At 36.1% G+C, this 24,974-nt stretch overlaps 1 protein-coding gene across 2 annotated transcripts in view; it reads right to left on the bottom strand.

Moving 5' to 3' along the window:
* Nucleotides 1-1,012: 1,012 nt before the first annotated feature.
* LOC145980997 (uncharacterized) overlaps nt 1,013-24,974 on the bottom strand; it is a 44,051-nt gene continuing 20,089 nt past the window's right edge. For both annotated transcript variants that reach the window (XM_083114093.1, XM_083114092.1), the window contains exons 6-13: nt 22,531-23,986; nt 20,375-20,503; nt 17,655-17,791; nt 15,043-15,159; nt 8,785-9,160; nt 6,093-6,227; nt 4,073-4,193; nt 1,013-2,499 (exon numbers count right to left, since the gene is read on the bottom strand). In XM_083114093.1, coding sequence (XP_082970219.1) covers nt 2,312-2,499; nt 4,073-4,193; nt 6,093-6,227; nt 8,785-9,160; nt 15,043-15,159; nt 17,655-17,791; nt 20,375-20,503; nt 22,531-23,986 — 2,659 coding nt within the window. In that variant the 3' untranslated portion in view covers nt 1,013-2,311. The remainder of the gene's footprint in view (nt 2,500-4,072; nt 4,194-6,092; nt 6,228-8,784; nt 9,161-15,042; nt 15,160-17,654; nt 17,792-20,374; nt 20,504-22,530; nt 23,987-24,974) is intronic.

The raw sequence follows: 24,974 nt of genomic DNA, 5'->3' as shown, positions 1-24,974 counted from the left end.
TTTCTTTGTGACGTTTCAGGAGAACACACGCTCCTTTCATCAGACATTTATTTTCATTTTGACTAAAGATACAGTTATAACAATGGTTAGTAATTTTTAAACAAAAAGAATCCGTTATATAATGGATGTTGTCAATGTTACATTGTTGTAATATAGCAACTTAACTGTGAAAAAAGCAGTCTATTTTATTTTTATTTTAGAATTTTTTAAATTATGAATCCCAAATATCATCAGGTAATTCAAATTCATCATTGTTTTCACAAAGTCTCTTGATGTTTTCTGTTATGCTTGTAATAACCGTAAACTACAGGAAAATAATTCTATCATGCAAGCAATGCGTACATACAAGAAAAACTCATAAATTTGTCGAGCCCTTCTACGAGTACAAATAGAACACAAGCAAATTAGAAAAATTAAGGCAAAATATGCTGTTATCAGTATTGAATGCACCTCCTCAGCATTCGATACCACTAAAGATACAATCGGCAGAGCTTGACATCTGGAATCAAATATTATGAGTAATAATTCTTTTACAGTATCTTCACAAAATACTGTATAACAAAGACTTGAAACAAAAGAATACATATACACAATGATCAATTTTATTTAATACAAAAACAACTTTACATGGTAATCCAAATGTTTACTGATGCATCAATAAGTGGGGGAAATGGAAATACAGAAAATAAGTGAATATTTTCCACTTTAACCTAGATGTTTTGGTTTCAACACTTGAGAAGACCAACTTTTTAAAACTTATCTACATTACATTTCTAAACATATATATTCCTTACACTCATTCTGTACACACAAAGCATGTCCGACATTTCAATGAAAATTTTGTAAAGAAGAGAAGTTGACATTGGTAATTCCCACTAATAGTGATATATTTAGTATATCATGGATGATAATGACTACTTAGTCCTGTACTCAAATCATATTCCATGAAATACTTCTCTCTAATTGCACTTAATAAACAAAAAAATACTTCCAACCAACTTTTCACAAAAAATCTCTCCACTTTACTGAAGAAAGCCATTTTTGACCCTCGGTTATGTTCATTCAAACCTTTGTTGTGATATTTTATTATTATTATCTGAAGCGAATCTGTTCACAGAAATCAAAATTCACTATGCAGAGCAACACTATTAAGCAAGAAAACGTTCTCTACTCTTATCAACGCTATCCCCTACACCACCTTCTTCAAGAACACAAGCAGTGACTACAAATACACAAAAACAAAGTTTCTTCAACTGGGTACAAAAATGATGCATTACTCATCTGATGCAGCATTCTCTTAACAAAAACTAAATATTGAAATGAACAGGCAAGGGAATACCCTTCATCATTTAATAACAAAATAAAGCTTCTATAGGTTTCACTCTAGCATACATAAAACAGTAAAAATATGCACTTTATTTAAATGCAAGGTAATTTTACTAATTGCATCTTCAATATTAAACAAAATGGTTTTGAAAATCATAAAAATAAATCTAATGTTCTCTTCTTACAAAGCACTACATTAAGAATCTAGTTTGCAATGATGTGCAATGCATATCTGTGGAGAAGGGTATCATGTAATTACAGTAATGGGGCGTTTAATCATTTACTAATGGAATACGACACATACTGCTGACTCCATGCACAACGACGACTCAGTGTAAGAGAAAATCAACAGTATGGGAAAGAACAGAGAATAAAACTACAAATCGTTCACTTTGCTGATAATAATTCTGTAACAACTTCTTATTGTGCAAAATTATCTGTGTATCAACTTAATGCAGAGAAACTTAGCATCCTATAAAATGCTTTTATGCAAGTAAATAGCAATTAACCAGCCGTAATATAGCTTACAATCACAAATCAAATATTATCAACGGATGCTGATAAAATCGATCAATCTTACTGCAAAGCTTTGTGAAAAATTTCCAGCACCTCTAAGTATCCTTTGTAAATAACCATAAACATAAAATTTTCTTTGTTAACTACACATCAAAACATTAATTCCTGTGCATTAACTTAAATACCATATACAATCATTTAGTACTGAGAGTACACAACATGAAAATTACTGATGTATCCAACGTAACAATTTTCTTTAAAAAAAGTATATTGCTACAATCTGCAACGAAGTAATATGCAGAATTGACAATTCTGCTCAGCTTATAAAATCACCATACAAGCTGATCCACAAACGAAGCTATTATATTCTACAACAGTGTTGCTTAAAAAGTACTCTGAAACACTGTAGATGCATTTTTCCTCATAAATACTAATAAGAAAGTACATGGAGTTTTATCTATGGATTTCCTCACTGGAAATCTGAACATGAATCATCGACATTGCTAAGGATTTCCTCTGAATATCCTAATTTCCTTAGCTCGTCTCCTGATAACACAGTAGGCATGTAAGGGAATATGGAAGTAATGCGATATCTGGCAACGCACTCAACAATCCACTCATGAGACAAAGGAAGAACCTGGTAGCGCTTTATCCATCCTAATGAAACAATAAGAGTGCAATAATAATTATGTACAAGTTTGGGAACAAATAGTAATGAAGAAAATATTAAAGAATGGCTAACATCATTAAAAACAATGTTTGTAAGTCTTTACCTAACTTCAGGCTCAATAATGAAGTGAAGTTATTTTAGTCCTCAGTGGTATCTATCTACATTTATATATTTGTTAAAACACTAAAATAACACAAAAACAGCACGATGAAAAATGCTTGGGAGTTCTTCCGAGCTTTCGACTCCTTCACTCAGTCTTCCCTCGACCAGCCCTGAGGATGACTCCGTGAAGGAGTTGAAAGCTTGGAAGAACTCCTAAGCGTTTTTCATCGTGCTGTTTGTGTGTTGTTCTAGTGTTTTAACAAATATATTACCTGCACGTGACGTAAGAAGTTTTCTACTGTCATACATTTATATAATTGTAATAACTAGGAATCAGAAGTCAATGACCTAAAAATGCCAAAAAATAACCTTGTTTTTATAAATTTATAATTTGATAAAATCCATTGTTTGGTGGTTTAAACTACTGAAGCAAAGGGATAAAAGCAATTAACTGCTATATTTTTACTTCAAGGTCACATAAAACACACTGCAAGGTTTTTCTGTATGTCATTCATCTTCTTTGAGAGTGGACCTTCCACGATACAGTAAAAGGCCAGTGTTTTGCATACATCAAATTAAAGTGATAATAGAGGACGCCACGGAAACCTCAAAGTAGGCTTTACACAAAAAGTATTTTAGTTTGCTGGAGAAAAAATAAATTTACCACAATAAATTATTTAATGCATTGGCAAACATTCAGTAAAAATAATATTGTACTTTTCCAAACTTGCTAAAAGGACCATGTCAGGAAATTTTAATATGTAAGTCATGCTAGAAAAAGCATTTAAAATTCACGAAACAAGGGAGGAGAAAAAGACTCAACAATGAAGGAAATTGCAATAAAAATGGCAAAAAATACCGAAAAAATGACCTAAAAGCCAAAAAATACAAAATAAAAATAGTGTTTTATGGTTACTGAAGGAAAACGGACTGATATCAGGTTTAGCATAGTTTTCAAGGCTCAGAAAAAAAAGACTATTTATCTGAGCCCTAGTAATAACTGTGTACAGATATATATGTATGTGTGTGTGTGTGATATTCTCATATTGTGAAGTAAAACAATGTAATGTCACATTGTATCTAAAGATATCTGTTTGGCGGTTATGCAGAGAGAGGTAATTTACTCTGATAAGTTTACTTTTAATTTTTCCACGCAAAGTTTTTTCGCGATCGATTTCGCCACCCATCTGGTGGCTTCGTCAGGTGTACACAAATTTGCACGGAAAAATAAAAAGTAAACTTATCAGAGTAAATGTAAAACAATGTTGCAATGTTTTGAAGATTGTTTACTGGCTGCTCCCAAAAAACATGATGTTTTGTAGTTTTTCATTTGCCATAGCCAGTAGTTGAAGTGTGTGGGTTCGAGAGAGGGGAAAGGGTGGGGGGGGGGGGTGATGCTGGAATGATGATATTCTATGATTGTTACATTAATGAAAATTAATTTAGAAAAACACTTACCATTGTAGTTATGTTGTATTTCAGTCTCAGTCTGAGTTATAATAAACAGCTGTTTCCCTAGTTGGTAGGAGAAGAAATCAGGGTTACGGACTACTGTCGCTCCACAATATTCCACAATTTCCTGCAAAATAATTACATATGCATTTAGAAGTACAAACAAACAAATGCTCAATCCATACTTTTCTCTCATTTTAAATTTTCTAACACTTTTATTTTGTGATAATGCATAACTTACACTTTGTTCCTTCATTATTTAGTTACAAATATATAAACACAGTCCGGAAACTGTTATGTTTCTATTTTTTAAAAAATACATTTAACAACACTATTTTAATGGGAATCAAAGGATGCAATCAATCAATTTGAAAGTGCCTAGAACATACATTTAACATATCTATGGATGTTGGAATTACAGTGAAACCCTAATTTTCCATTTTCCATTATTATACATTCAATCTTGATGGTCCCAACCCAGTAAAATGCTGTAAAAGTTTTCCTCGATTTTTCATTTTCGTGCATTTTAATTATTTTTTTAAGCTTTTACCTCTGAAAAAGGTAAAATCGAGGTTCCACTGTATTAAGTTCCTCTGTTAGGAACTTTTCACTTACTTTTAACTCATTTATTTTAATTGCTGAAAAATACAAGAAATGTACAAAACACTAAGTTCCGTTTGCAATTTATGCAGCAGCTGCACTGCAATTGCAAGAGTGCTCATGCACGCCAAGTAGTTGAACCCATAGGCAAGGCAGAGATGTCAGTGTTATAGAAAAGAAAAGTGCAGATGGTTCATAGTGGGTTGCGATAATGTTCAAGAAAATCGAAACACCCGCCGCATGTGAATCGTACTCAGTCATATGGTTTTTGAAAGCACGGAATGTGTCAGCAGCTGAAATTCACCATCAAATTGGCGAAGTGTATGGTGAACAGATCATGAGTGCATCAATGGTACGGAGATGGGTGCGACAGTTTAACGAAGGACCCCCCCTCCCCAAGTTACGCTGACAATCATGACCTCAAAGAGAAGTCCTTTTTTATTTTTCAACACGGATCATGGAATAAATAACAACAGTGTTGATAATTATCTTCCACCAACAAGATTGCATAGTTTTCACTTTCCTCGTTCAGCCCACACTCCCTTTTTTAAAACATTTTTCTTTCTGGTCTCTTTATTGACTAGTTTCTCATCCTACATTCCCTGTTTAAAAAACAACTTCCTCGGTCCCTTTATTGGCAAGATATCAAATATTTTGTACGACTGTTTTTTTCCCTGCACAAAACATTCAACAATTGTCCATTTGGTGCAGCTTAGAGGAGAGAAAGAACAATCGCCTTACCTTCCCTCCACTAGTGCTGGGAGCACGTTGCAGCGATTGTTGAAACAATGCGATCTGGGCTTACACAGCAACAAACGCATTCTAAGCAGCATGCCTGTTGGATTGAAAGTGAACTTATCTGCTAGACTTAGACGTTTATTGTGTATTTGTTTAGAATAGTTTTAACTTAACTGTGTGACAGTGACGACAGGATTGAGTGTCAGTGAAACAGCTAAGCCAGGTACACGGGGCATTAAGCAATGGAATGAAGTAAGTTGTTTCAAGGATGATTTCATTGAAACGGATGATTCGCTGTACTTTATCTTAAAAAAAAAAAAAGGAAATGAAAAAGGACTATAGTTTATTTTTGCACTCCACTAAAAGTATTATTTTAAATGAAAGCACAATATACATATACCATTCATATGTAAAAGGGGATACATTAATACGAAATTTAATGTATACCTTTTTACATACGAATGGTATATATTGTGCTTTCATTTAAAATAATATTTTTAGTAGAGTCCAAAAAACCATGTTCCTTTTCCCCCATTTTTTTGGCAATAATTTTCCACTTTTGTCCTTTTTAGAGGAAAATTTTTCCCTTTAAAATCCAGTCTCTAGTACAGTAATCACATAGAAATATAGTGGCATGTTATAAAAAAGTTATAAAGTATTACTTGAGTGGTATAACATATTTACTTACATATAATTGTGATTTGGTAATTTCTACAAGCGGTTCGAAGAAACAAAACTCAAAATTCTTGAAGAGGCCTAAAGTAGCTATGCGTGATCTGTATGGACCATTATCAGCAGTAGAATCAAGTGCCTCAAATTTATCCTAAAAGCAGAGAAAATGTACAATTTATTAAAAACAATAAAAAAAACTTTAAAACATTATATACATTGATCCAATAACCATGCACATCTACAGAGATGATCTGGTAAATCATACCAGTTCATTCTAGTTCCACTAACATGTGGCAGATCAATTCTTCCCCAACCAAGCAGTGTGGCTATGTGTAGCGAACATTGTTCAATGATCTTTTCTCCAGGTGCACAGAATTTTTACTGTTGACTAGTATTATGTAAAGCAATCCTGTTCTCATATTAGAGAGATTTCTTGGCCCCCTCCCCCTCTTCTATAATATCTAGAAAAAGTTAATGGAATTCAAATGGTGAAATTGTAAAGATACTTTATTACAAATATTTCCCCTTCTGGATAAAAAACTGTAAATTTCAAGAAATTTCACACTTAAAGTGCAAAAAATATTAGAATTAACCTCTTTTAACCCTCCCATTGCCAAGCTTTTCGACACCTTTATTTTACCAAGCAGGGTATTTTGACTACCCCGATACAATTTTGTGATTTAGTGTAATATTTGTTTTTAGATTCTGTTATTTTCAATCAATAGCTTTATTTAGTATTGAAATACAGTTTTTCAAATTATTAAAAGTATTTAAACTGAACATAAACACCGTATGGTGACACTAGTGCAGCGTTGCCATGTATGCACACTCTAATTCAACTCAACAATAGTAACCTGAAACAATAGAGAGCAATATAAGTTATTTGAACTAAACAATGGATGTATGGTAAAACTCAATTATGGAAAAATTTAATAACGAAGATGAATGAGAGACATATTTCGTAAAACCTTCATTTTTGACAGATAAGAAGATAAGACATTTCATACCAAGTGGGGTAGTCTCACAACCCCACCAATATATCCCGTCAATAATAACTATAAAAACAAAAAAAATTGAGTCAGTCACGAGTGTAAATACAATTTCAATCATTTTAGGACAAAGTCATGAAACTACAAGTATGTAGCTCTTCAGATAAAATTATTATAGGGAAAAATCAACCTGGGGTAGTCAGAATACCCCGCTTGGTAATGCGAGGGTTAAATAAGATCCTTTGGAATTTCTAAGCTGTTCAGGATTACGAAAAGTCAGGGAATCATTTCCTGAAATCGGAATCTGACCTTGATAATTTCCATCCCATCATTTTGAATTCTTATTCTTTTATAGAACCTCTTAGCACGTAAAACATAAATCAGTTATACCATCAAAGACAGTAGATTAAGTGATATCTGAGAATTGTGAAAAGGTACAAAAAGAAAGAATCTGCTAATCAACAAAGTGATAGATGTTTATTGAAAGGAAGAAAGGCGCATCCAGTTTCTATCGAAATAGTAGACTCGAGTCTGAATTTGTACACAGCACCAAAATATTGTCCTGTTTAAAGTTGCTTGTCTGTAATAAATAACCAATTTTTGAGTATTAAAGTAGGCTTACTATTCAAGAGAATCCAGTTTATTCAATACTGTTCAAAATAAATGAACAAAATAATTGAATTGTTGTTTATGAACAGATAGGCTAATCGGGACTGGACCTTCAGTTTAAAGTGAGATACAAAACACTGTGCAACGTGCCTCCACCAGGAATCGAACCTGATACCCCCTTGACTACAAGGCAACGGAGTTACCACTATGCCATCGGGAAGGGCCAAAAAATAGTATAAAAACATTTTACATACGTACATAGAATATCTGTCATCAAGCAGCTGCTTCAAGAGAAAAGTGGAATTTATTTTCACCCTCAAACCTTGGCAAGTTCAAAAAATACTTCTTTTTTCCAGCTATTTTGGATGAACATTGGAACACAATTTTACTTTTTCCATGGTTTCTAAATGTAAAAACAAGGTTCTTTGTTCATATGTGGGTTGATTTTCGTGACCTTTGAGGTTTTCCAAGCCAGTGGCAACCCTGAATAAGTTGACAACAAAATTATATATTACATTATAAAGGGTGTTCCGTATAGGATGCCGAATTAGAAAATTAAATAAAAATAGGGAAAATATCATGAAAATAGTTATATTACACATATATGTAAGCAGTAACATCTCCCATTTACGTGTGAAAGACAATGTCAAGCATATGTCCAGCCCTACCGAGTCTGCATGCATTTATACGCTCCACAAAATTATTGATAACCCTCTTGCAGATGTCTCTCCCGATGCTTCCAATCACCCGTATTATTTCCGCCTTCAGTTCCAAAAGGGTTCATGGTTTGTTGGCATACACCTGTGATTTAAACCCCCATAAGAAGAAATCACACGGTGTAAGATCACATGACCGGCCATTCCTGGTATTCGTCTTGTGTCAGTGATAGTCTTCACAATGAGAACACGTTACTGAATCGTAAAATGTTCCATATTGTAACCACAACAAATGAGTCAAAACAATTGAGGCTACATTAATCGGCATGACAACAAATACCAACATTGATAAGAACAGGCCTGCCAACCTCGAAACAAAACAATAGCACTCGATTCAAATTCGGCGTATTATACAGAACACCCTATACTTTCAACAAAATCAATGATAACTTACCTCAGGGAGCAATCTCCTAGACTGCATACAAGCATCAACCCACTTGAAAGACACCACCCACTTCTTTGCTGCAACGCCGTAAAGATACTTCAGCGTTCTCGTCACTCTCAACTCCTCATCTGTGTTTACGATCAAGTGGGTGACTTTTGGCTCGAAACTGTTGGAAAACTCCGCCCCTATCATCTTAGCAAAGGTCATTATCTTCGCCATCCTAACACCATTGAGTCCACTACATGCGAAGCATAATTTCTGACATGACAAGTGTGGAGGCACGTTCACTTTTACAGCATTTTCAGTGTTCTCCATTTTCTTCTGCTGGATGAACTCCGGAGTTCTGTTGCTTAAAACGTCATTTGATGTTGGATTTCTCGTCCCACTGCAGAAAATATAAAACAAATATTTTTTTAAATAGGATTTTTAATTTGTTTTTAAATAAATATGCTTAAAATTGCTTGTATGTTTCTCGGCACTGTACACACAGATATATCACTCTCTATATAAAGGCTTTTTCTGATAAACGGCCCTATAAAATATTTGAACAGTTTGATTAAAGCAAATAAAAAAATGTATGTATCTGTTTCTGATACTGTATATATGAACCTACTAAGGAAATGTTTGTTGTGTGTGTTAAACTATAATAATTTCAGGAGCTTTTATTCCAGTGAAAATAAAACATTCTGGATGTACTACATAATTGAAACTTTAAATATTTTTTACAGTCTTTGTAACTGAATTTTGGCGATTCCTTTAATGATAGTTTGCAAAAAATCAGCTGTCATTTTTACAGCTTAATGGTAATGACACTATGTATGGTTTAACATTGTTAGTACTTTGTATATTATTCTACACAAAATGTTAGATATTTTTGCCTATAAAAATTATCAAATTTTAAATCAAGAGAAATTTAAGTATTACATTTTACATATTACATCACCCCATCAGTACATACATATTCTTTTTCCTTTCTTAGAGCCTATCAACACTATTCAATGATTACGAGATTAATCAGGGTGGCTACAAACAAGCAGAAATGAAATTCCCTGACTTTTCCAGGTTCTCCAGGACAAAATTTACATTTTTCCCTGACAATTACAAACTAAACTAAATCGATGGTTTTGCAAATAGAAATAATAAAGTCACACAGATCCACGTATGGTTTTGTTAAGTACCAATATTATCTTCTATGAAATTGACTTAATTTCTCTATTCTCTATGATTTGAATTCAAACTGCAAAATAGTGAATTTGGAAAATTATTACAATTCACAAGCTAGGGAAGGATTACGGAATTTTGACATAAGCAGTAATTTTAAAATAAAATACTTTATTATTGTTAAAGTTACGACTAAATGAGATAAGAATGAAGACTGATTGATTAAGAAATACAATTTGTAGTTTATCAGTCTCCTTATACATTCTCGGTATTATATGTTGATATTTCCACTGAGGTTTGAAACCATCTGCTTGCAAGAACCATGAGTGCGGACTCATTTTTTAATGCATAAAGCTACTTCTCTTTTCTCTGTAAAGAAAACAACTTAACTCTTGCATATAAGTGAAACAATTGAATCGAACAAAATAAAGTGTCATATTTCCTTACATTATCAATGGGATTTCTGCTTCAGTACAGTATATCCAAGTGAAGTACTGTGAAACTGACAACATGCAGTTATACCATTAATGCTGATGAAAAGGGTATGTAGCAGTGGCGTAGCAATGGCATTTCGGGTGGGAACGCCAAGTCCGAAGGAAGGGTCGGCCCTTTCTTGCTTAATAATTTTCTTATGGTATTAGTCGCCACAGGTATTATTTGCCTCAAGTCAGCTGGGTTTTCAATAAAACATCATCCATGCATGTTTTAGCTAGAAAATTAGATGCCTCACTATGCCACAAATGTTTTGAACTCTGGTGTTGTATACCTTTTTTAATACCTTTCTGCATGACGCAAGTCATTGAAAACCTACCTGAATCACAAGCGCCTCTGCACAACAATAGACGTCATTGTTGTGGAAATCCAACTACTGATTGATTTGGTTTATTATACTTCGCTTTTCTACCACTTTTGGTTAATCGCGAATACCAATATGAGTGATGATATTGAAGAAGGGACACTCACAAAGAACACCCGTTCTGACGCCGGGATTCGAACCAGGGGCCTCTATCGTCTTGGCTCGCTGTGCAAAACACTCTGACACGGAGGTGGGTCAATGATCCAACTATCGTACACTCTACTAACATAACAGTGCCGATTAGTAATTCAGACCACTGTTTATTACGTCTTGAGAATGTTGATAAACATTTTAAAATAATTTTGTCCAGAGATCATTCGATATAAAGAGTTTTCAAATGAATGCTAAACACTACCAGCTTCATATGATGCTGGGTGGGCGCCGGAGCAGTTTGAATAGGTGCAAAACATCCCGGTTCTCCACCGCAGGGGATCGACCCCGGGTCTCTCGCATAGTAGTTAGATGCCCTAACGACTGAGCTCCATTATTACTCGCTCGATAAATGCCGATGGTGCGCACTTCGCTTGGTAATTCAAAACATATCTCGTGCGACAAATACGAAGATGTGGCTCCCGTGTGATGGCAGATACGCACTCGATCTCCTGTTAGAACCCTGCCACTTTGCTCTGTGTTCTTTCGTTGTTCTAGGACATTTCTTTATAAAAATCGCTAAAAACGCCAACAATTTGCATTTTATGCCAAATTCGCATTATTTCGTTATTTCGAACGCGTAAAAAATGTGTCCAGACATCACTGCACATTCCTAAACATAACTTCGCAGCAATTACCATTTTTCACGGTTTTGGCGTTTGCGAAAAATCAATATCCCTACTAATTGGAAATTACTTTCTGGCCACCCCTCGTATAAATCAGTAGATGGAAAGTGAAAATTTAGAAGGGCTGGCAGAGAAAAGTCAATTCTTGAAGAAAGTGATTTGCTTTTATGATTGAATGATTCGAGTAAATATGATATTAGGGGAGACCGGGGTAATTAGAACATGGGGTTATTGGAACAAATGATGTGACGCATGCTTGGTGTTTCTCTGCTTCTGCATATACTGGATGTGAATGAAAGAACCCTTTCAAAATTTTCTTCACCCCTATAATAAAACATAAGGGCACACATCTTTTCATGTGAGTTTGGTTGTCTATGGGCAATTTGCCTGGTTTTTATAAGCAAAGTTCTTATTACCCCAAAAATTTCTGCAAAGGGGTTATTAGAACATTGCGTAATTTGCTTGATTTCGCTTGGGTATACTAGATTGTACATGTAACTATTAGAAGTTTTTTCTTTACTACATTGTAGAATGGCCTGTAACCTTTCAAATAAATCATAGAACACTGATTTTCATTCACACATGTTTGCTTCACATCTGGGAAATTGAACTTTATGAAAAAAGACGTTAACTTGGGATTTTATTTAAACAAGCATTGATAACTCCAGAAGAAGTAGAGCTATTGTGTTCAAATTTGCAGGGTAAATGGGACATTTATATATGATGTTCTTATTACCTCAACAGCAATCTAAAGCTATTCAGTTGAAATTTCTAACTTATGTTCCATTAACCCCAAATGGGGTAATTGGAACAATTTTATGGTGTCATGACAATTTTTTTTTTTTTGGACGAGTATTTGCAATGCAGGTATGGTCATTATTTTTTTCAAAAATATACAAAAGATGTCCATTTAAATGGTAGAAATTTTTAGAAAAATCCATCAGTAACTTTCTGAGTAATTTACAGTGGAACTTCTACAGGCTGTTTCCTGTTCTAATTACCCCGGTCTCTCCTAAAATATTTACGTATTTATTATTAGTATTTTATTTCATAATATTGGACATTAACCTTACTCAGTGAGATTAATGACAATCTCTCATGAGTTTAAACAGACAGAACAGAGAGTGGCGTTAATTTCATTGCAATACTAGTGTTGCAGTAAATTTGAGGTTGCACTTGCCAATTTTTATAACGTTCACCAATGGAAATTTATGTTTCACTTTTTCGTGATATTATTCAATATATATCCCATTTGGTTGGATTCTTCGTGATATCTAAGAATAGTGCAATGTCATTGTAAACGTATGTTAACTTGTGCGAAACCAGTAATACGTCAGGATGATGAAAGAAAACCTTCGTAAGCACTGCTACATTAAATAAGGTGAAGTGAGCCAGAAGAATAATAAAATTCCAGCAGAATATTTGCAGTCTAAAGCTCTTCTTGTTTATGCATTCGATTTTTGTTGGATGTTGCAGTTCATATTTCTGTCGCATGTTGTAGTGAGATACTTTGTCGGGTGGCGATATTCGACAAAAATCGTATGTATCAATGGAACCTATTTGTTTCCATGTTCCTTCAGTTTGCCCAACAAAATGCCTTACTACGACGTCCGACAACTATCGGACGGCGCTATCCGCTCTTATCCCCTCCATCTGTCGACAACTCCCCTTACTACTTACATACGGACAAGAGAAAATGATAATTCAATGCATTTTCCACGTAATATTTAGAGGCTTAACCTTTACTCCCCCGATGATACCATATGGTATCATCAGAGTAAGGTCGTACTCGCCCGATGATACCATATGGTATCATGGTGATGATTACGAAATGAATGTGCTTCTTGGACCTTCATACTCTTATGTTTGGGTGGGAACTCTGACACAGGTCTGGAGCAAGCCTGGAAAATTCATATTGATAACCAACGTCCCCCCCCCCCCTCCGCAACATATCCATGCCACATTTCCGAACAGAGATTCACATTTTGGCTCATTATTCAACTTGTATGGCACACAGGAACATGAAACATCTTTCAAAATCTTTGGAAACGTCCATTCTTTGAAGAGAATACTAAGGTTTGCGCCTTCTCCCCAAAATAGCGGGAGAAGAGAGGGCAAACTCCAGAGTTTTATTGTTTTTTTTCATTGAAATTCAGGGGTCGCGACCCCCAAGCCCCTATTCCTCGGTTCGGCGTTCTGAATTGTACACGGCTGCATGCTCTGATGTTCTAGCTGCAAAACAAAACTTATCGGAAGTAGATTGCTCCCATACTGCCAGAGTTATAACAATTTACCTCCAAAAATTCAAATTACCTATTTTTCGCAAAAAGAAAAATTCACTTTTTGGCTTATTGTTCAACTTGTATGGCACCCAAAAACATGAAACATGTTTCATTCTCTTGAGAAATGTCCATTCTTTGAAAAGAATACTAAAGTTCGCGTCTTCTCCCCAAAATAACGGGAGAAGAGGGGGCAAACTCCAAATTTTTGTTTTTTCCATTGAAATTCGAGGGACGTGCCCCACCCCCCGACAAGCCTACCTTCCTCGGTCCGGTGTTCTGAGTTGTACACGGTTGCATGCTCTGATGTTTTAGCTGCAAAACAAAAGTTATCCGAAGTAGATTGCTCCCATAGTGCCCGAGTTATAACAATTTTCCTCCAAAGAGTGTTCGAATTTAAAATTCCCGCCGAAAAGCCCGGGCGAGAGAAATTCTCTCTCGCTCTCTCTCTCTCTCTCTCCCTTCTGCCATCACTGGTTTCTGGCGCGGTGGTTGTGTTGCGCATAAAAGGGGCCTAAAAGTTGAGGCCGAAACTTACGAACGAGATTTCCATAATGATATCTTTAAATAAGTAAATAATTCTTTTTTTAAAAAAAAAAAAAAAAAAAAAGTCAATGAAGACGAAATTCCCTGACATTTCCCTGACTTTTTTTGACACCTCAAATTCCCTGACTTTTCCCGGTTTTCCAGGTTTTCCAGGTCTGTCGCCACCCTGTTAATATACTTTCACCAAAAGTGATTCTGGTATCTACAAGATCCTTATGTACATTATTCTACAAATTATTTCTTAAAAGTGATTTCAATCAGTGATTTTTAAAAGAAATCACCAGCGTGAATTAACTCAACCTGATTGAAATCAATCCACAAGAAAAAAAGTAAATTTTATTTTGTTTACTTTACAATCTCTTCTACAGGGTGTCCCCCCAAAAAAGGTAACCGAATAATTTTTGTTTTGGTTACTTTTTTGGGCCACCCTGTACATCTTGGGTTAATTTCAACAAGGAGGATGAACAATGAACTGAATTTGATGTTCCAAACATTTATGAATGTTTAATTTCAGTTTAATATCTGTCATATGTGTTTCATATTTCTGAAGAAAATTTTACGTGGAATTCATGTTACATTCGTAGTGTCAAGAAACCCTACACAAGAAATGTCTGACAGTAGACACTTTGATTAACATTCTGCTACTTACATTTTCGCATCTGTTACTTTCGGCTTCTTGACGTTTTCTTTACCATCCTCTTCTAGATTTCTTCTCTTTTGGTTTTCAACAACTATTTGGTCAAATTCTAGCTTCTTCCTACCAAATCTGAAAGAGAAGCATGAATTGAATTTCATCTGAAAATAATAATGAACAATGCAGACATGCACGAACACAAAATACCAGTGACTGAGCCAATGTTGATGAATTGGTAATAGCTGTGGTAGCAGTATCATAAAGTATCTGTTAGATTTTGTTTATCGATACAAGCCAATACTTTTCCGGTGTTTTGGTCATTCGCAGACTCTGTAAAAATGCTGTGTGACACTTTCACAGATTCTAATTATCCTGGAAAGTATACAAAATTCGAAGTTTCCATTTCCATTGCTCCAATATCATGCAAAGAAATGTATTTTGTGATTACATAACAGGTGATTTGATATTTTTTTTTTAATATTTTGAAGCAAAATTCTGGTATAGTGATGCTTGTAATTTAAGCCTGCTTTAAATGGAAGTATTTTGCTAGCATAAATGCTTCCAAAAATCCTATAGCAGATATTACTTTACATGGAAGCATTTCATGTAATATTTTGGTTTGTTTTTGCGATTACAATTTATATAATACAAGGTGTGGCTAGAAAAAAACCGGATTGATGTTGCTGTCGACAAACGGCAAGCGCGTCAAGCTCAAGCGGTGCATGAGTGTATAACGTGATATCCTGCCTATCGACTGTGTGATTGCCCAGGGTGCACGGCAGTTAGTTCCGCTGTAGCTTGAGGACGAAGTGGACCGTACATCTGTGCTCAGTCGGAAAAATGTTAAGTGTGAAAGTGGAACAGCATATCAATGTGAAGTTTCTTATGAAACTCGGAAAATCCGCCACAGAAACTTATGGTTTGTTGAAGGAAGTGTACGGAGATGAGTGTTTATCACGCACGCAAGTGTTTGAGGGGTTTCAAAGGTTTAAAGAGGGACGAGAAGTGACCGCGGATGAGTTGCGTCCTGGACGGCCTTGCACGTCAAAAACGGAATCAAACATGCAAATGTCGGTGAATTGATTTGAATTGGGTACCCGGAGGTCAAACTGTCAACCAACATTATTACATTACGGTGCTGACGACCCTTTGTGAGCGAGTAAGAAGATGACGATCTGATTTGTGGAAAAGCAAGTAATGGATTCTTCATCAGGAAAATGCTCCTGCCCACACGGCATTGTCAGTCAAGGCTTTTTGGCCAATCATGGAATCCCAGTGCTAGAACATCCACCCTATTTGCCGGATCTCGGTCCATGCATCTTTTTTTATTCCCAAAGGTCAAATTAGCACTGAAAGGAACCAGATTTTCGACCGTAGAATCTGTGAAAAGAAAAGCGACGGAGGTCATGAACATGATTTCAGAAAATGATTTCCAGCACTGCTTCCAGCAATGGAAGATTCGTATGGAGCGGTGTATCGATAGTACAGGGGAGTTCTTTGACGTGTATAATGTTTGTATTGTACAAAATAACCAATAAAAGATTTTGTAGCAACAGTCCGGTTTCTTTCTAGCCACACCTCGTATATACAGCACAAAAGGCACGTTGAGTTACAGTGTTTGCAACTGAAACAACAAAAATTTTCCATTATGTGTACTGCATACATTATAAAGTATGGATTTAAGCAGCACCATTGCTTTGTACCTAAAAACATTTTTATAGGAAGCGTTATTTCTCTGCGTTATCAGCTTTTAAAAATGTGAAGCGATACGTTGTTTACATCTCACCTGGCTGCCATTACATCTGTAGTTGTGACCTAGAGCTCACTTCTGATTGGCTATGCTACGGCAAGAGAACTGATTCTATCCTTGAGAAATGCCATGAAATATTCCATGGCATCAGAAATGCCATAAGATTTTTCACTTTACATGGTAACATTTTGACCATGGCATAAATGATAAAATGCTAAGGAAATTACTTTCATCTAAAGCAGCCTTAGAGTGCAATGCTCAATAGTTTGATCAACATAACATTGTTACAATTTCCAAGTATTGGCTTTGGTGGGAAACAGTACGAGTATTTGCATTGTGTGGGCATTGGTTCGAAGTGGTATTGGGTCAGCCATAAAAATAATATTTGTACATTTCACAGAGGCTAGTGAACAATATTTTTACACTTTTTCCTTGCACAATAATTTTCACAAAATGGTCCAAAATGTGTATTTTTATTCATGTTTTTACTATTCAAAGCCTACTTAATTTCTAAAATAACATGCAGGAAGAATATGAGTTGGGGATGGGGGATATGTTAGAAGTCATTTTATTAGCCTGAATTAACTTAGGCTAATATTATACGAGGGTTCATTGTTGAATTGTTGTTTTAAGTCCAATTTATGCACAGAGGCTAATCAGGACTGGATCTACAGTTTAAAGTGGGATCCGAACCACTATATGCCTCCACCGGGTATCGAACCTGGGACCCCTTAATTACAAGGCGACGATGCTACCACTGCGCCATCAGGGAGGCCCGAGGGTTCATTGAAAAGTGGCACACACAAACCACACTAGTTGATCTACAAGCCACATAAATCAAGAAATACTTTTTAAATAATCATTATAAATAACTTACTTTGCTTTTGGACTATCACCTTGCTTCACTACATTCATTAAACTCCTTGCCAGGCCATTATTCGAAATATCTGCCTGTGGCGTGGCCTCCAGAATATCATCTGATTCATTTTCACTTTCAGGTACAGCTTCTTTTTCCTAAAATTGTAGAAGGAATACATTTAATATTTTAATGTTACTGGGAAAATACGTGGATTGGAGATTTATTAGTGGCAACTATTTATTTACAAATGATACAAAAGTTATAACCCTGTGAAACTTTTACAGCCCTTAGATGTAGTCACCAGCATCGTGTACAGTACAACCCATTGCCAGCAATGTGGAAGTCGTAGTAAAGCTCTAGCAGTAGCACCTGTTCTGTTGATGGCTCGAATGGAGAGGTCTATTGCCGAAAGAATCTCTGAAACAATTTGGAAGTGAATGCCCTTCAGCTTAGGAATCAAGTCGAAGTCACAGGGGCTGGTAGAGTACCTGCCACCTCCATCGAGCTAACAAATCAGCCACAGGTTGTTCTGCATGCACCCCAGCATTGTCCTGCAAAATGATGGGAGGATTCAGCAGAAAGTGTCGCCTCTTCTTTCACAATGCAGGCAATGCAGATTACCCGCATGCCTCACAAAAAAAAACAACTTGATGACACTGTCTTGCTGTATGGGTGCATGCACATTCAACCATTATCCAACTCCGCTGTTCCTGCTTCGAAAACATTGTTGTGACTACACAACTTTAAACCACCAACTCCAACAATACTCTATTCCTCTCGTGATGCACATGCGTCTAGTGTTGGAAGGAAGAGTTAATTTACTGAAAGGTAGGATAGGTATCAAACTAACATGTGGTATAAGCTAGAAACACAGGTTCCATTTCATGGTGTATATACAGCAGTGTTGCCACTATTAAATCTCCAACCCATGTATATATGGTGAATGTCAGAGTATAAGACATGAAACGACTCCCTTGATCGCCAAGAACAGTGAGTGATCAAAACACAATACTGTCAACAAAGATTTGTGTGCATCAGAGCTGCTTTACACAGGGACAACATTCCCACCAGCATGGCAGTCACGTTAAGTGACCAAAACAACATGGCTTGCTGTTATTCCTAAAATACAATATATTTGTTGTTTACTTGAGAGTAGTATATAACCTATTAACACAGTTGGTTACATGCTGGATATGGTACACATATTGGATGGCACAAAAAGTAGCTTTAACTCCTATTCCTCTACTCAGGATAAATTTTATGAAGCCTGATGCACAAGTGATACAGGCCAGTAACGACAACAAGAATTTTCTGTGAATACAAAATGTTGCTAGCTTAATACTTACATGTCACCTGTAATATATGTTGTCAACTATCAACTTTAGAACATTAACCAAAAGTCAAGCATGAACATCAGTTTGTTATGCACAACACAGAATGGAAGAAATAAAAACACAATCAGGGTAACAACTTATTATGCCAAACAAAAAATACCTGACTTTTCCAGGTACAGTATTGTCACATCACTTACCAGGCCATTTCTGAAAAATGCTTTAACATATCAATAGCGTGGAACCCCGATTTCATGTTCCCGGATATTACATTTTTCCACATTTTAAAGTTTTTTCAGCCTGGTTCTTTGAAAATGTAAAATCGAGGTTCCACTGCACATAAATGTCAAGTCTTTGACCTTGAAAGCTAATCTAATGAATGAAGTTTTTCCAACATTGTTGAAAATAAATGAAGAAAAATTAAATATAAAATTACTTTTTACACAATACAGGAATAATCCATATCATGCAGAACATGCTATGAAAGACTAGAAAAATAACCCGTACCATACAGAGAATGTTATGAAAGGTAAATGGGAACCCTGTGAAATATTATTTTCCTGTAGTTTACGGTTATTACAAGCATAAGAAAACAGTTTTTCTTTGTGACGTTTCAGGAGAACACACGCTCCTTTCATCAGACATTTATTTTCATTTTGACTAAAGATACAGTTATAACAATGGTTAGTAATTTTTTAAACAAAAAGAATCCATTATATAATGGATGTTGTCAATGTTACATTGTTGTAATATAGCAACTTAACTGTGAAAAAAGCAGTCTGTTTTATTTTTATTTCAGATTTTTTTAAAATTATGAATCCCAAATATCATCAGGTAATTCAAATTCATCATTGTTTTCACAAAGTCTCTTGATGTTTTCTGTTACATTAAATGCAAGCAATGCGTACATACAAAAAAAAACCTGTGAAATATGTTGATAAATACCGAGAAACTAGTACCCACTTTGCCAAGCAAGAGTACAACAAGTTCCAATGAGGATGGTGGCAGTGGCCACTGAAATTAATAGAGAAAGGTAAAGGGAAAGTGCTCCCCTGTGCTTAGCACCACACCATGAAGGCGTATAGGGGGTGTGGGAGTAATGCTCCACACTTTCTTGATCTGGTCGTGAGTGGATAAATTGAGTGCTAGTTTTTCTGTATTTATAGGATTCCTTGTTAACTGTTAGTAGCATTAACCACTTTGTTATGCAGTGGTTACTCTATTTTAAAAGATTTTAAAGAAATGGAAAAGCATGTTATGTTGATATCTAAATATCTTTTCTAAATTATAGATTTTGAAATATTAAGTGTGACGGGATAACTAAAAGATTGCATAAGAAATTCAAAATGTCAGAAAGGTACAAAGTCTCAATTTTTTATACATTCTTAAATAACTTAATGTTCATACTTGCTGCCGGCAGATTGAAGCCTGACTAGCTGCGACTTGCACTTCCTGTCTTGTACAACCAGACACACTTCTTTGTGACGGGCTTTGAAGGTTTTCCTCCATTTCGGCAGCCAGCAACTGAACACCAGCCTGGAAAATACATTAAGTCTAAAATTCAAGAATATAGTAATAAGTTACAGCAATGCAATAAACTCAGGATGGGGCAGATTAATTGGCATTGTATAGGTACGAGTCAATATAGGCATATCAGTGTATTGGTAAAATTGCCAATATTTTATCAATACATCCATAAATTTAAAAGTATACCATATACCCTGGCTGTGTAATGCAAAGATCTAAATATGCAGTTCTTTTACAAAGCAAAAGCCATTAACCTGGTTATTAACATTTTTAAAGAGGTGATTGAACCATTGAGATTCATTGTACGAAATTGGTTATTACTGATTAACAGGCAAATTATTACAATTGCCTGATAATGGGATAATGACATGTACTTTCCAAAGTCAAGAAATACAAATTATACTTTTATATTTATTAAATGAGTAACAAATCGAAGAATTTTGAAGAGTTAAGGATTTTTTTATAGAAATATCATACAGGAAATATCATTGGGAATTTATTGGTAGCCAATACACTGATATGTCCACATTGGCCAATACAGATTAATGTGTTCCATCCTTACAACAATGCATTTTACACAACTCCTAATGTTGAAGGAATTCCAAATAGGTCCATTTCTCAGAATTTAAAAATATAGCAGCATGGTATTTGAAAAATGAAATATATATTTTAAAAGCTAATCATGTTCATCTATTAGACTTAGAACATGAACATGGAAGACTACAGGAATGCCTAGGAGCATGCATATTTCGTTTTTGATGAAAACATGAAATGTGAAATAACACAGTGTAACAATAATATTTTGTGTTCTTGAAAGGTGAGGAGCATTTTGCTACAATGTTTTATCACAAAATAAAGCAACATGAGATACAAAATGCGAAATAAACTCTTAAAACACAAAATTTAGGGTTTATTTACTGATGTGACACCTTCCGAGGTCTGAATTATCCTGTGAATTATGCAATTCACGGACAAATTGATTAATTTTGCTGTAAATATTTGAGAAGCAAAATGAACTTCTTTACACAGAAATAAACTTAATAATCTGATAACTATATAAATGTGCTATTAGAAGTGAAATGTTAAATTTGTGTAATAAGTACAGTTTTAAATTCAATTTAGATTTTATTCACCATTTTAACATCAAGATGCCTTGGAGGGAGGGGGGGGAAGGAAACTGAAAATTCCAAAATTTTTGAAGAAAAATGGGGGTTTCGCCCCCCCCCCCCCAGCCCACACCCCACCCCAAAAAAAGTACAAGACATTGCAACAATACACATGCAAATAATCGCTGGAGTGTTAGGAACAAGAAAATATTTGCACTACTATCATATGATCAATAGAACAAAACGACATGTCTGTACGCCACTGAGCCATTCAGCAAAATGCACAGTTACCTTGAAACGACTGTAGGTCCAAAGCTAATTGCCCTAGATGGACGAATCAAGTACCGTTATACATGCAATGAATCATACTTTCGGACTACATGCAATTTATGCACATTGAGTGTATATGTGGATGCAGAGGGATGGGAGGAACTGGAAAATTCCAAAATTTCTGAAGAAAAATCGCTTCCCCCCCTCCGCCCCTGGACAACAAAGTACAGGACATTGACAAAATACACATGGAAATGATCGCTGGTACGTCTGGAACATGAAAATAATTGCACTGTTATCATACGAGCAATAGAACAAGACTTGTACCCCCCAAACAACATGCCTATGCGCCTCTGACTCAGTTTCAAAGGAAGCTGCCATTTTCCCACCATTCCCCCCCCCCCCTTTTTATGGAAGAACAAGACGTGCAGAGTCTTTACAGTGCAGAATATGTGCTAACAATAATGTAAAAGAAGAAAATCGCAAATCCAGCCAAAAATAGCAACATTATAACATGAAAACTACGAGCATGCTAGAGGATCTCGATCAAGACGTTCGGGATGCAAAAGGTTAATGTTGTATAATCATAATTGCTCCATATTGTCGCAATTAGCCTAAAAAGTGTCTTAGAATGCAAAAAAATACAAGGAAGGAACGTACCTCAACTTCTGCCCTCAGTTGTGATGTTAGGGCCCTACTAGCACTCGAACCACTATCTCTCTGCTGAGATAATGCAATGCTATTGTTGTCTTCATAGACAGTTGGTACAGCAGGCTCCTCTGTGCATTTGTTTTCTGTATGCTCCCATACAGTATCTTCTAATACAACACTTGTGGAAGCGTTGAATTCTTTTCCTGCAGTTTTACCACAGCCACTGTCATGATTACTTGCAATCCTACTGCCCTTCAGTGTTGCCACCTTAGCAACTTTGGAACCGAGACTGGATTCAATAAAATCCGAATCGCTCCACTTGCAATTTTCAAGTTTGTTGTCTTGGTCGACACCTCCGATGATTTCACGTACAGGCCTAGTGTCAGTTTTACTCTCAGATTCAAAATTAGCACTAACATCTGCCATTGCCTTTTTCAGAAGTTCTTCAGTGTTGAAGCTGTCATCTTCAAATTCTTGCGACATCTTCCGATCCTCGTACGGATTTGAAATGAAATCAAACCTCTCTCTCAAGTAACGATCAGATAAGTCGGAACACTGCGAAGATGAAGGTACAGGTGTTCTCTTTTTGAAAGTGAAATTGCATGGTACATTTGGATTAGCTGCAGGAAGATTCTTGGCATTAACTGTGCCTTGCTTCACAGGCGATACATCGGCCTCCTTTCTCGTCTTAAGGCTTGGAGCGTTTGTTTCATCCTCTGACGAATTGGACGAACTGCTTATTTTTCTTATTCTTTTTAAACTTCGGCTTCCAATTTCATGCTCTTCGTTCGCAGACTCCTTAAAAGTTGCACTGTTCGTAGACACATTACTGCATGCACTTTTATTAGCAGCAGTTGGTGTCCCATGAATATCCAACAGATCAGGATTGAGCTCTTTGTTTAGTACTGAAGTTGTTTCTGTTTCACATTTGCAGACTGCATGATCATCAGCGAGGTATTGAGAAGACAGCCTGGAAATGTCCAAGAGAGAGACACTCGCGAGGGAACCTGTGTTCAACTCCTGGGTGCCACTGAAAGCTTCTTTTCCATCAGTGCTGCAAATATCTAACTTTTCGGTATCTTTGCCGGCGGTAGGGGAGATGGTTGCATCCTTAATTTCAACTTTGTGTCCATCATCTAGCAAGACCGTTTCTTCAGAGCTGGTTCCATGAGAACTTGGTACATTATTCCAATCAGCTTTTTTACCATTACTTGCTGGTGCCATTTGCGTTGTACAATTAGATGAAGTCCGCAAGTTAGAGGGTAGAGGAATAACTCCTTGCATCTGTTCCAAAATATCACAACTATCAGGAATTACTTCATTTTCAAGCAATTCTTTATGTGAACGGAGAAACGACATCATCAAGCTAGGGCTTGTTTGAACCTGAACTGTTGCTTGTTTGTTAGGTGTTGTTTGAATAGACTTCATACACAGATTGGCTCTGCGTTCAAACTTCTCAGTGGTACTGAAAATTTTTAAAAAATATAAACACATTAAAAAGGCAATAAAATTATAAAGTACAAATTAGGGCTGAGCTGATACCAATGCATCGGTATGTATCAGTTTGAATTCATCTACCGATACCAGCCCATACTTTCCTGGCATATTGGTTTATCACAGAGGCGTGGCGTGCATGTAACCGGTGTTACCGAAGGTAACAGCAAAATGTAAAGAAATTAAAAAGTTTTTTTCTCAATAAAATAACAACATTGTTAAATAAGTTAACCGACAGCGTTGCAGTTGAGTGTATATTGCAGAGGATATTTTTTGTGCAGCCGACAAAAGCGAAGAGACAGGCCGTTCCGCTACCCTCAAGAGGCAACAGGAGGAAAGGGCGCCAATGCAAGGGAACTTGGAGGCAAGTGTGCTAGGGGGCTATTCATATGCCTGTTTAGGAGCCTTGTTGCCGCTGCGGCTTACCGGATCAACAAGTGTTGTCACATTGGATTTCCAGAAAAGAGCTAGATCCCGCCTAAAATGGGAATACTATTTCTCTGAAGCAACAAGAGCTAGACATGCAAAGCCAAAGCTAGATTTAACTACAACTGAGACCATTTAGTAATAGACGAAAAGATAAGTACTTGATGCGATTCGTGATTTGGACAAACCTTGCTCCAAACAGCTAAGTTGGCAACAGTAGTACGTACATCTGGACTTACTCCCACCGCTGTCATCTGCTCAATGCAGAAACGTCAAACTGACCCGAATGTGTGGTTCTTCTTCCCCTTTTCACCTCTTTGCAAAGAAACAAAGGTGGCTGACAAGGCTCGACTAATATTCACTGGATTTTCGCGGTAACTCATGAGTGGTAGTTCTTTCTAGGAGTGATTGGGGATAAATAAATCATTGAGCGGATTGCAAAAAAAAAGAGAACAACAATCCAGATCAAAGGCGTGTTTTTTTTGGGGGGGAGGCGGTAGGATGGGGATGATAACGTCTGATCGTCGGTAACA

The sequence above is a fragment of the Lepisma saccharinum genome, chromosome 28 (genome assembly GCF_977018435.1).
Source record: "Lepisma saccharinum chromosome 28, izLepSacc3.1, whole genome shotgun sequence".
NCBI classification, from domain to species: Eukaryota; Metazoa; Arthropoda; class Insecta; order Zygentoma; family Lepismatidae; genus Lepisma; species Lepisma saccharinum.
This window is presented reverse-complemented; position numbering and strand designations above follow the sequence as displayed.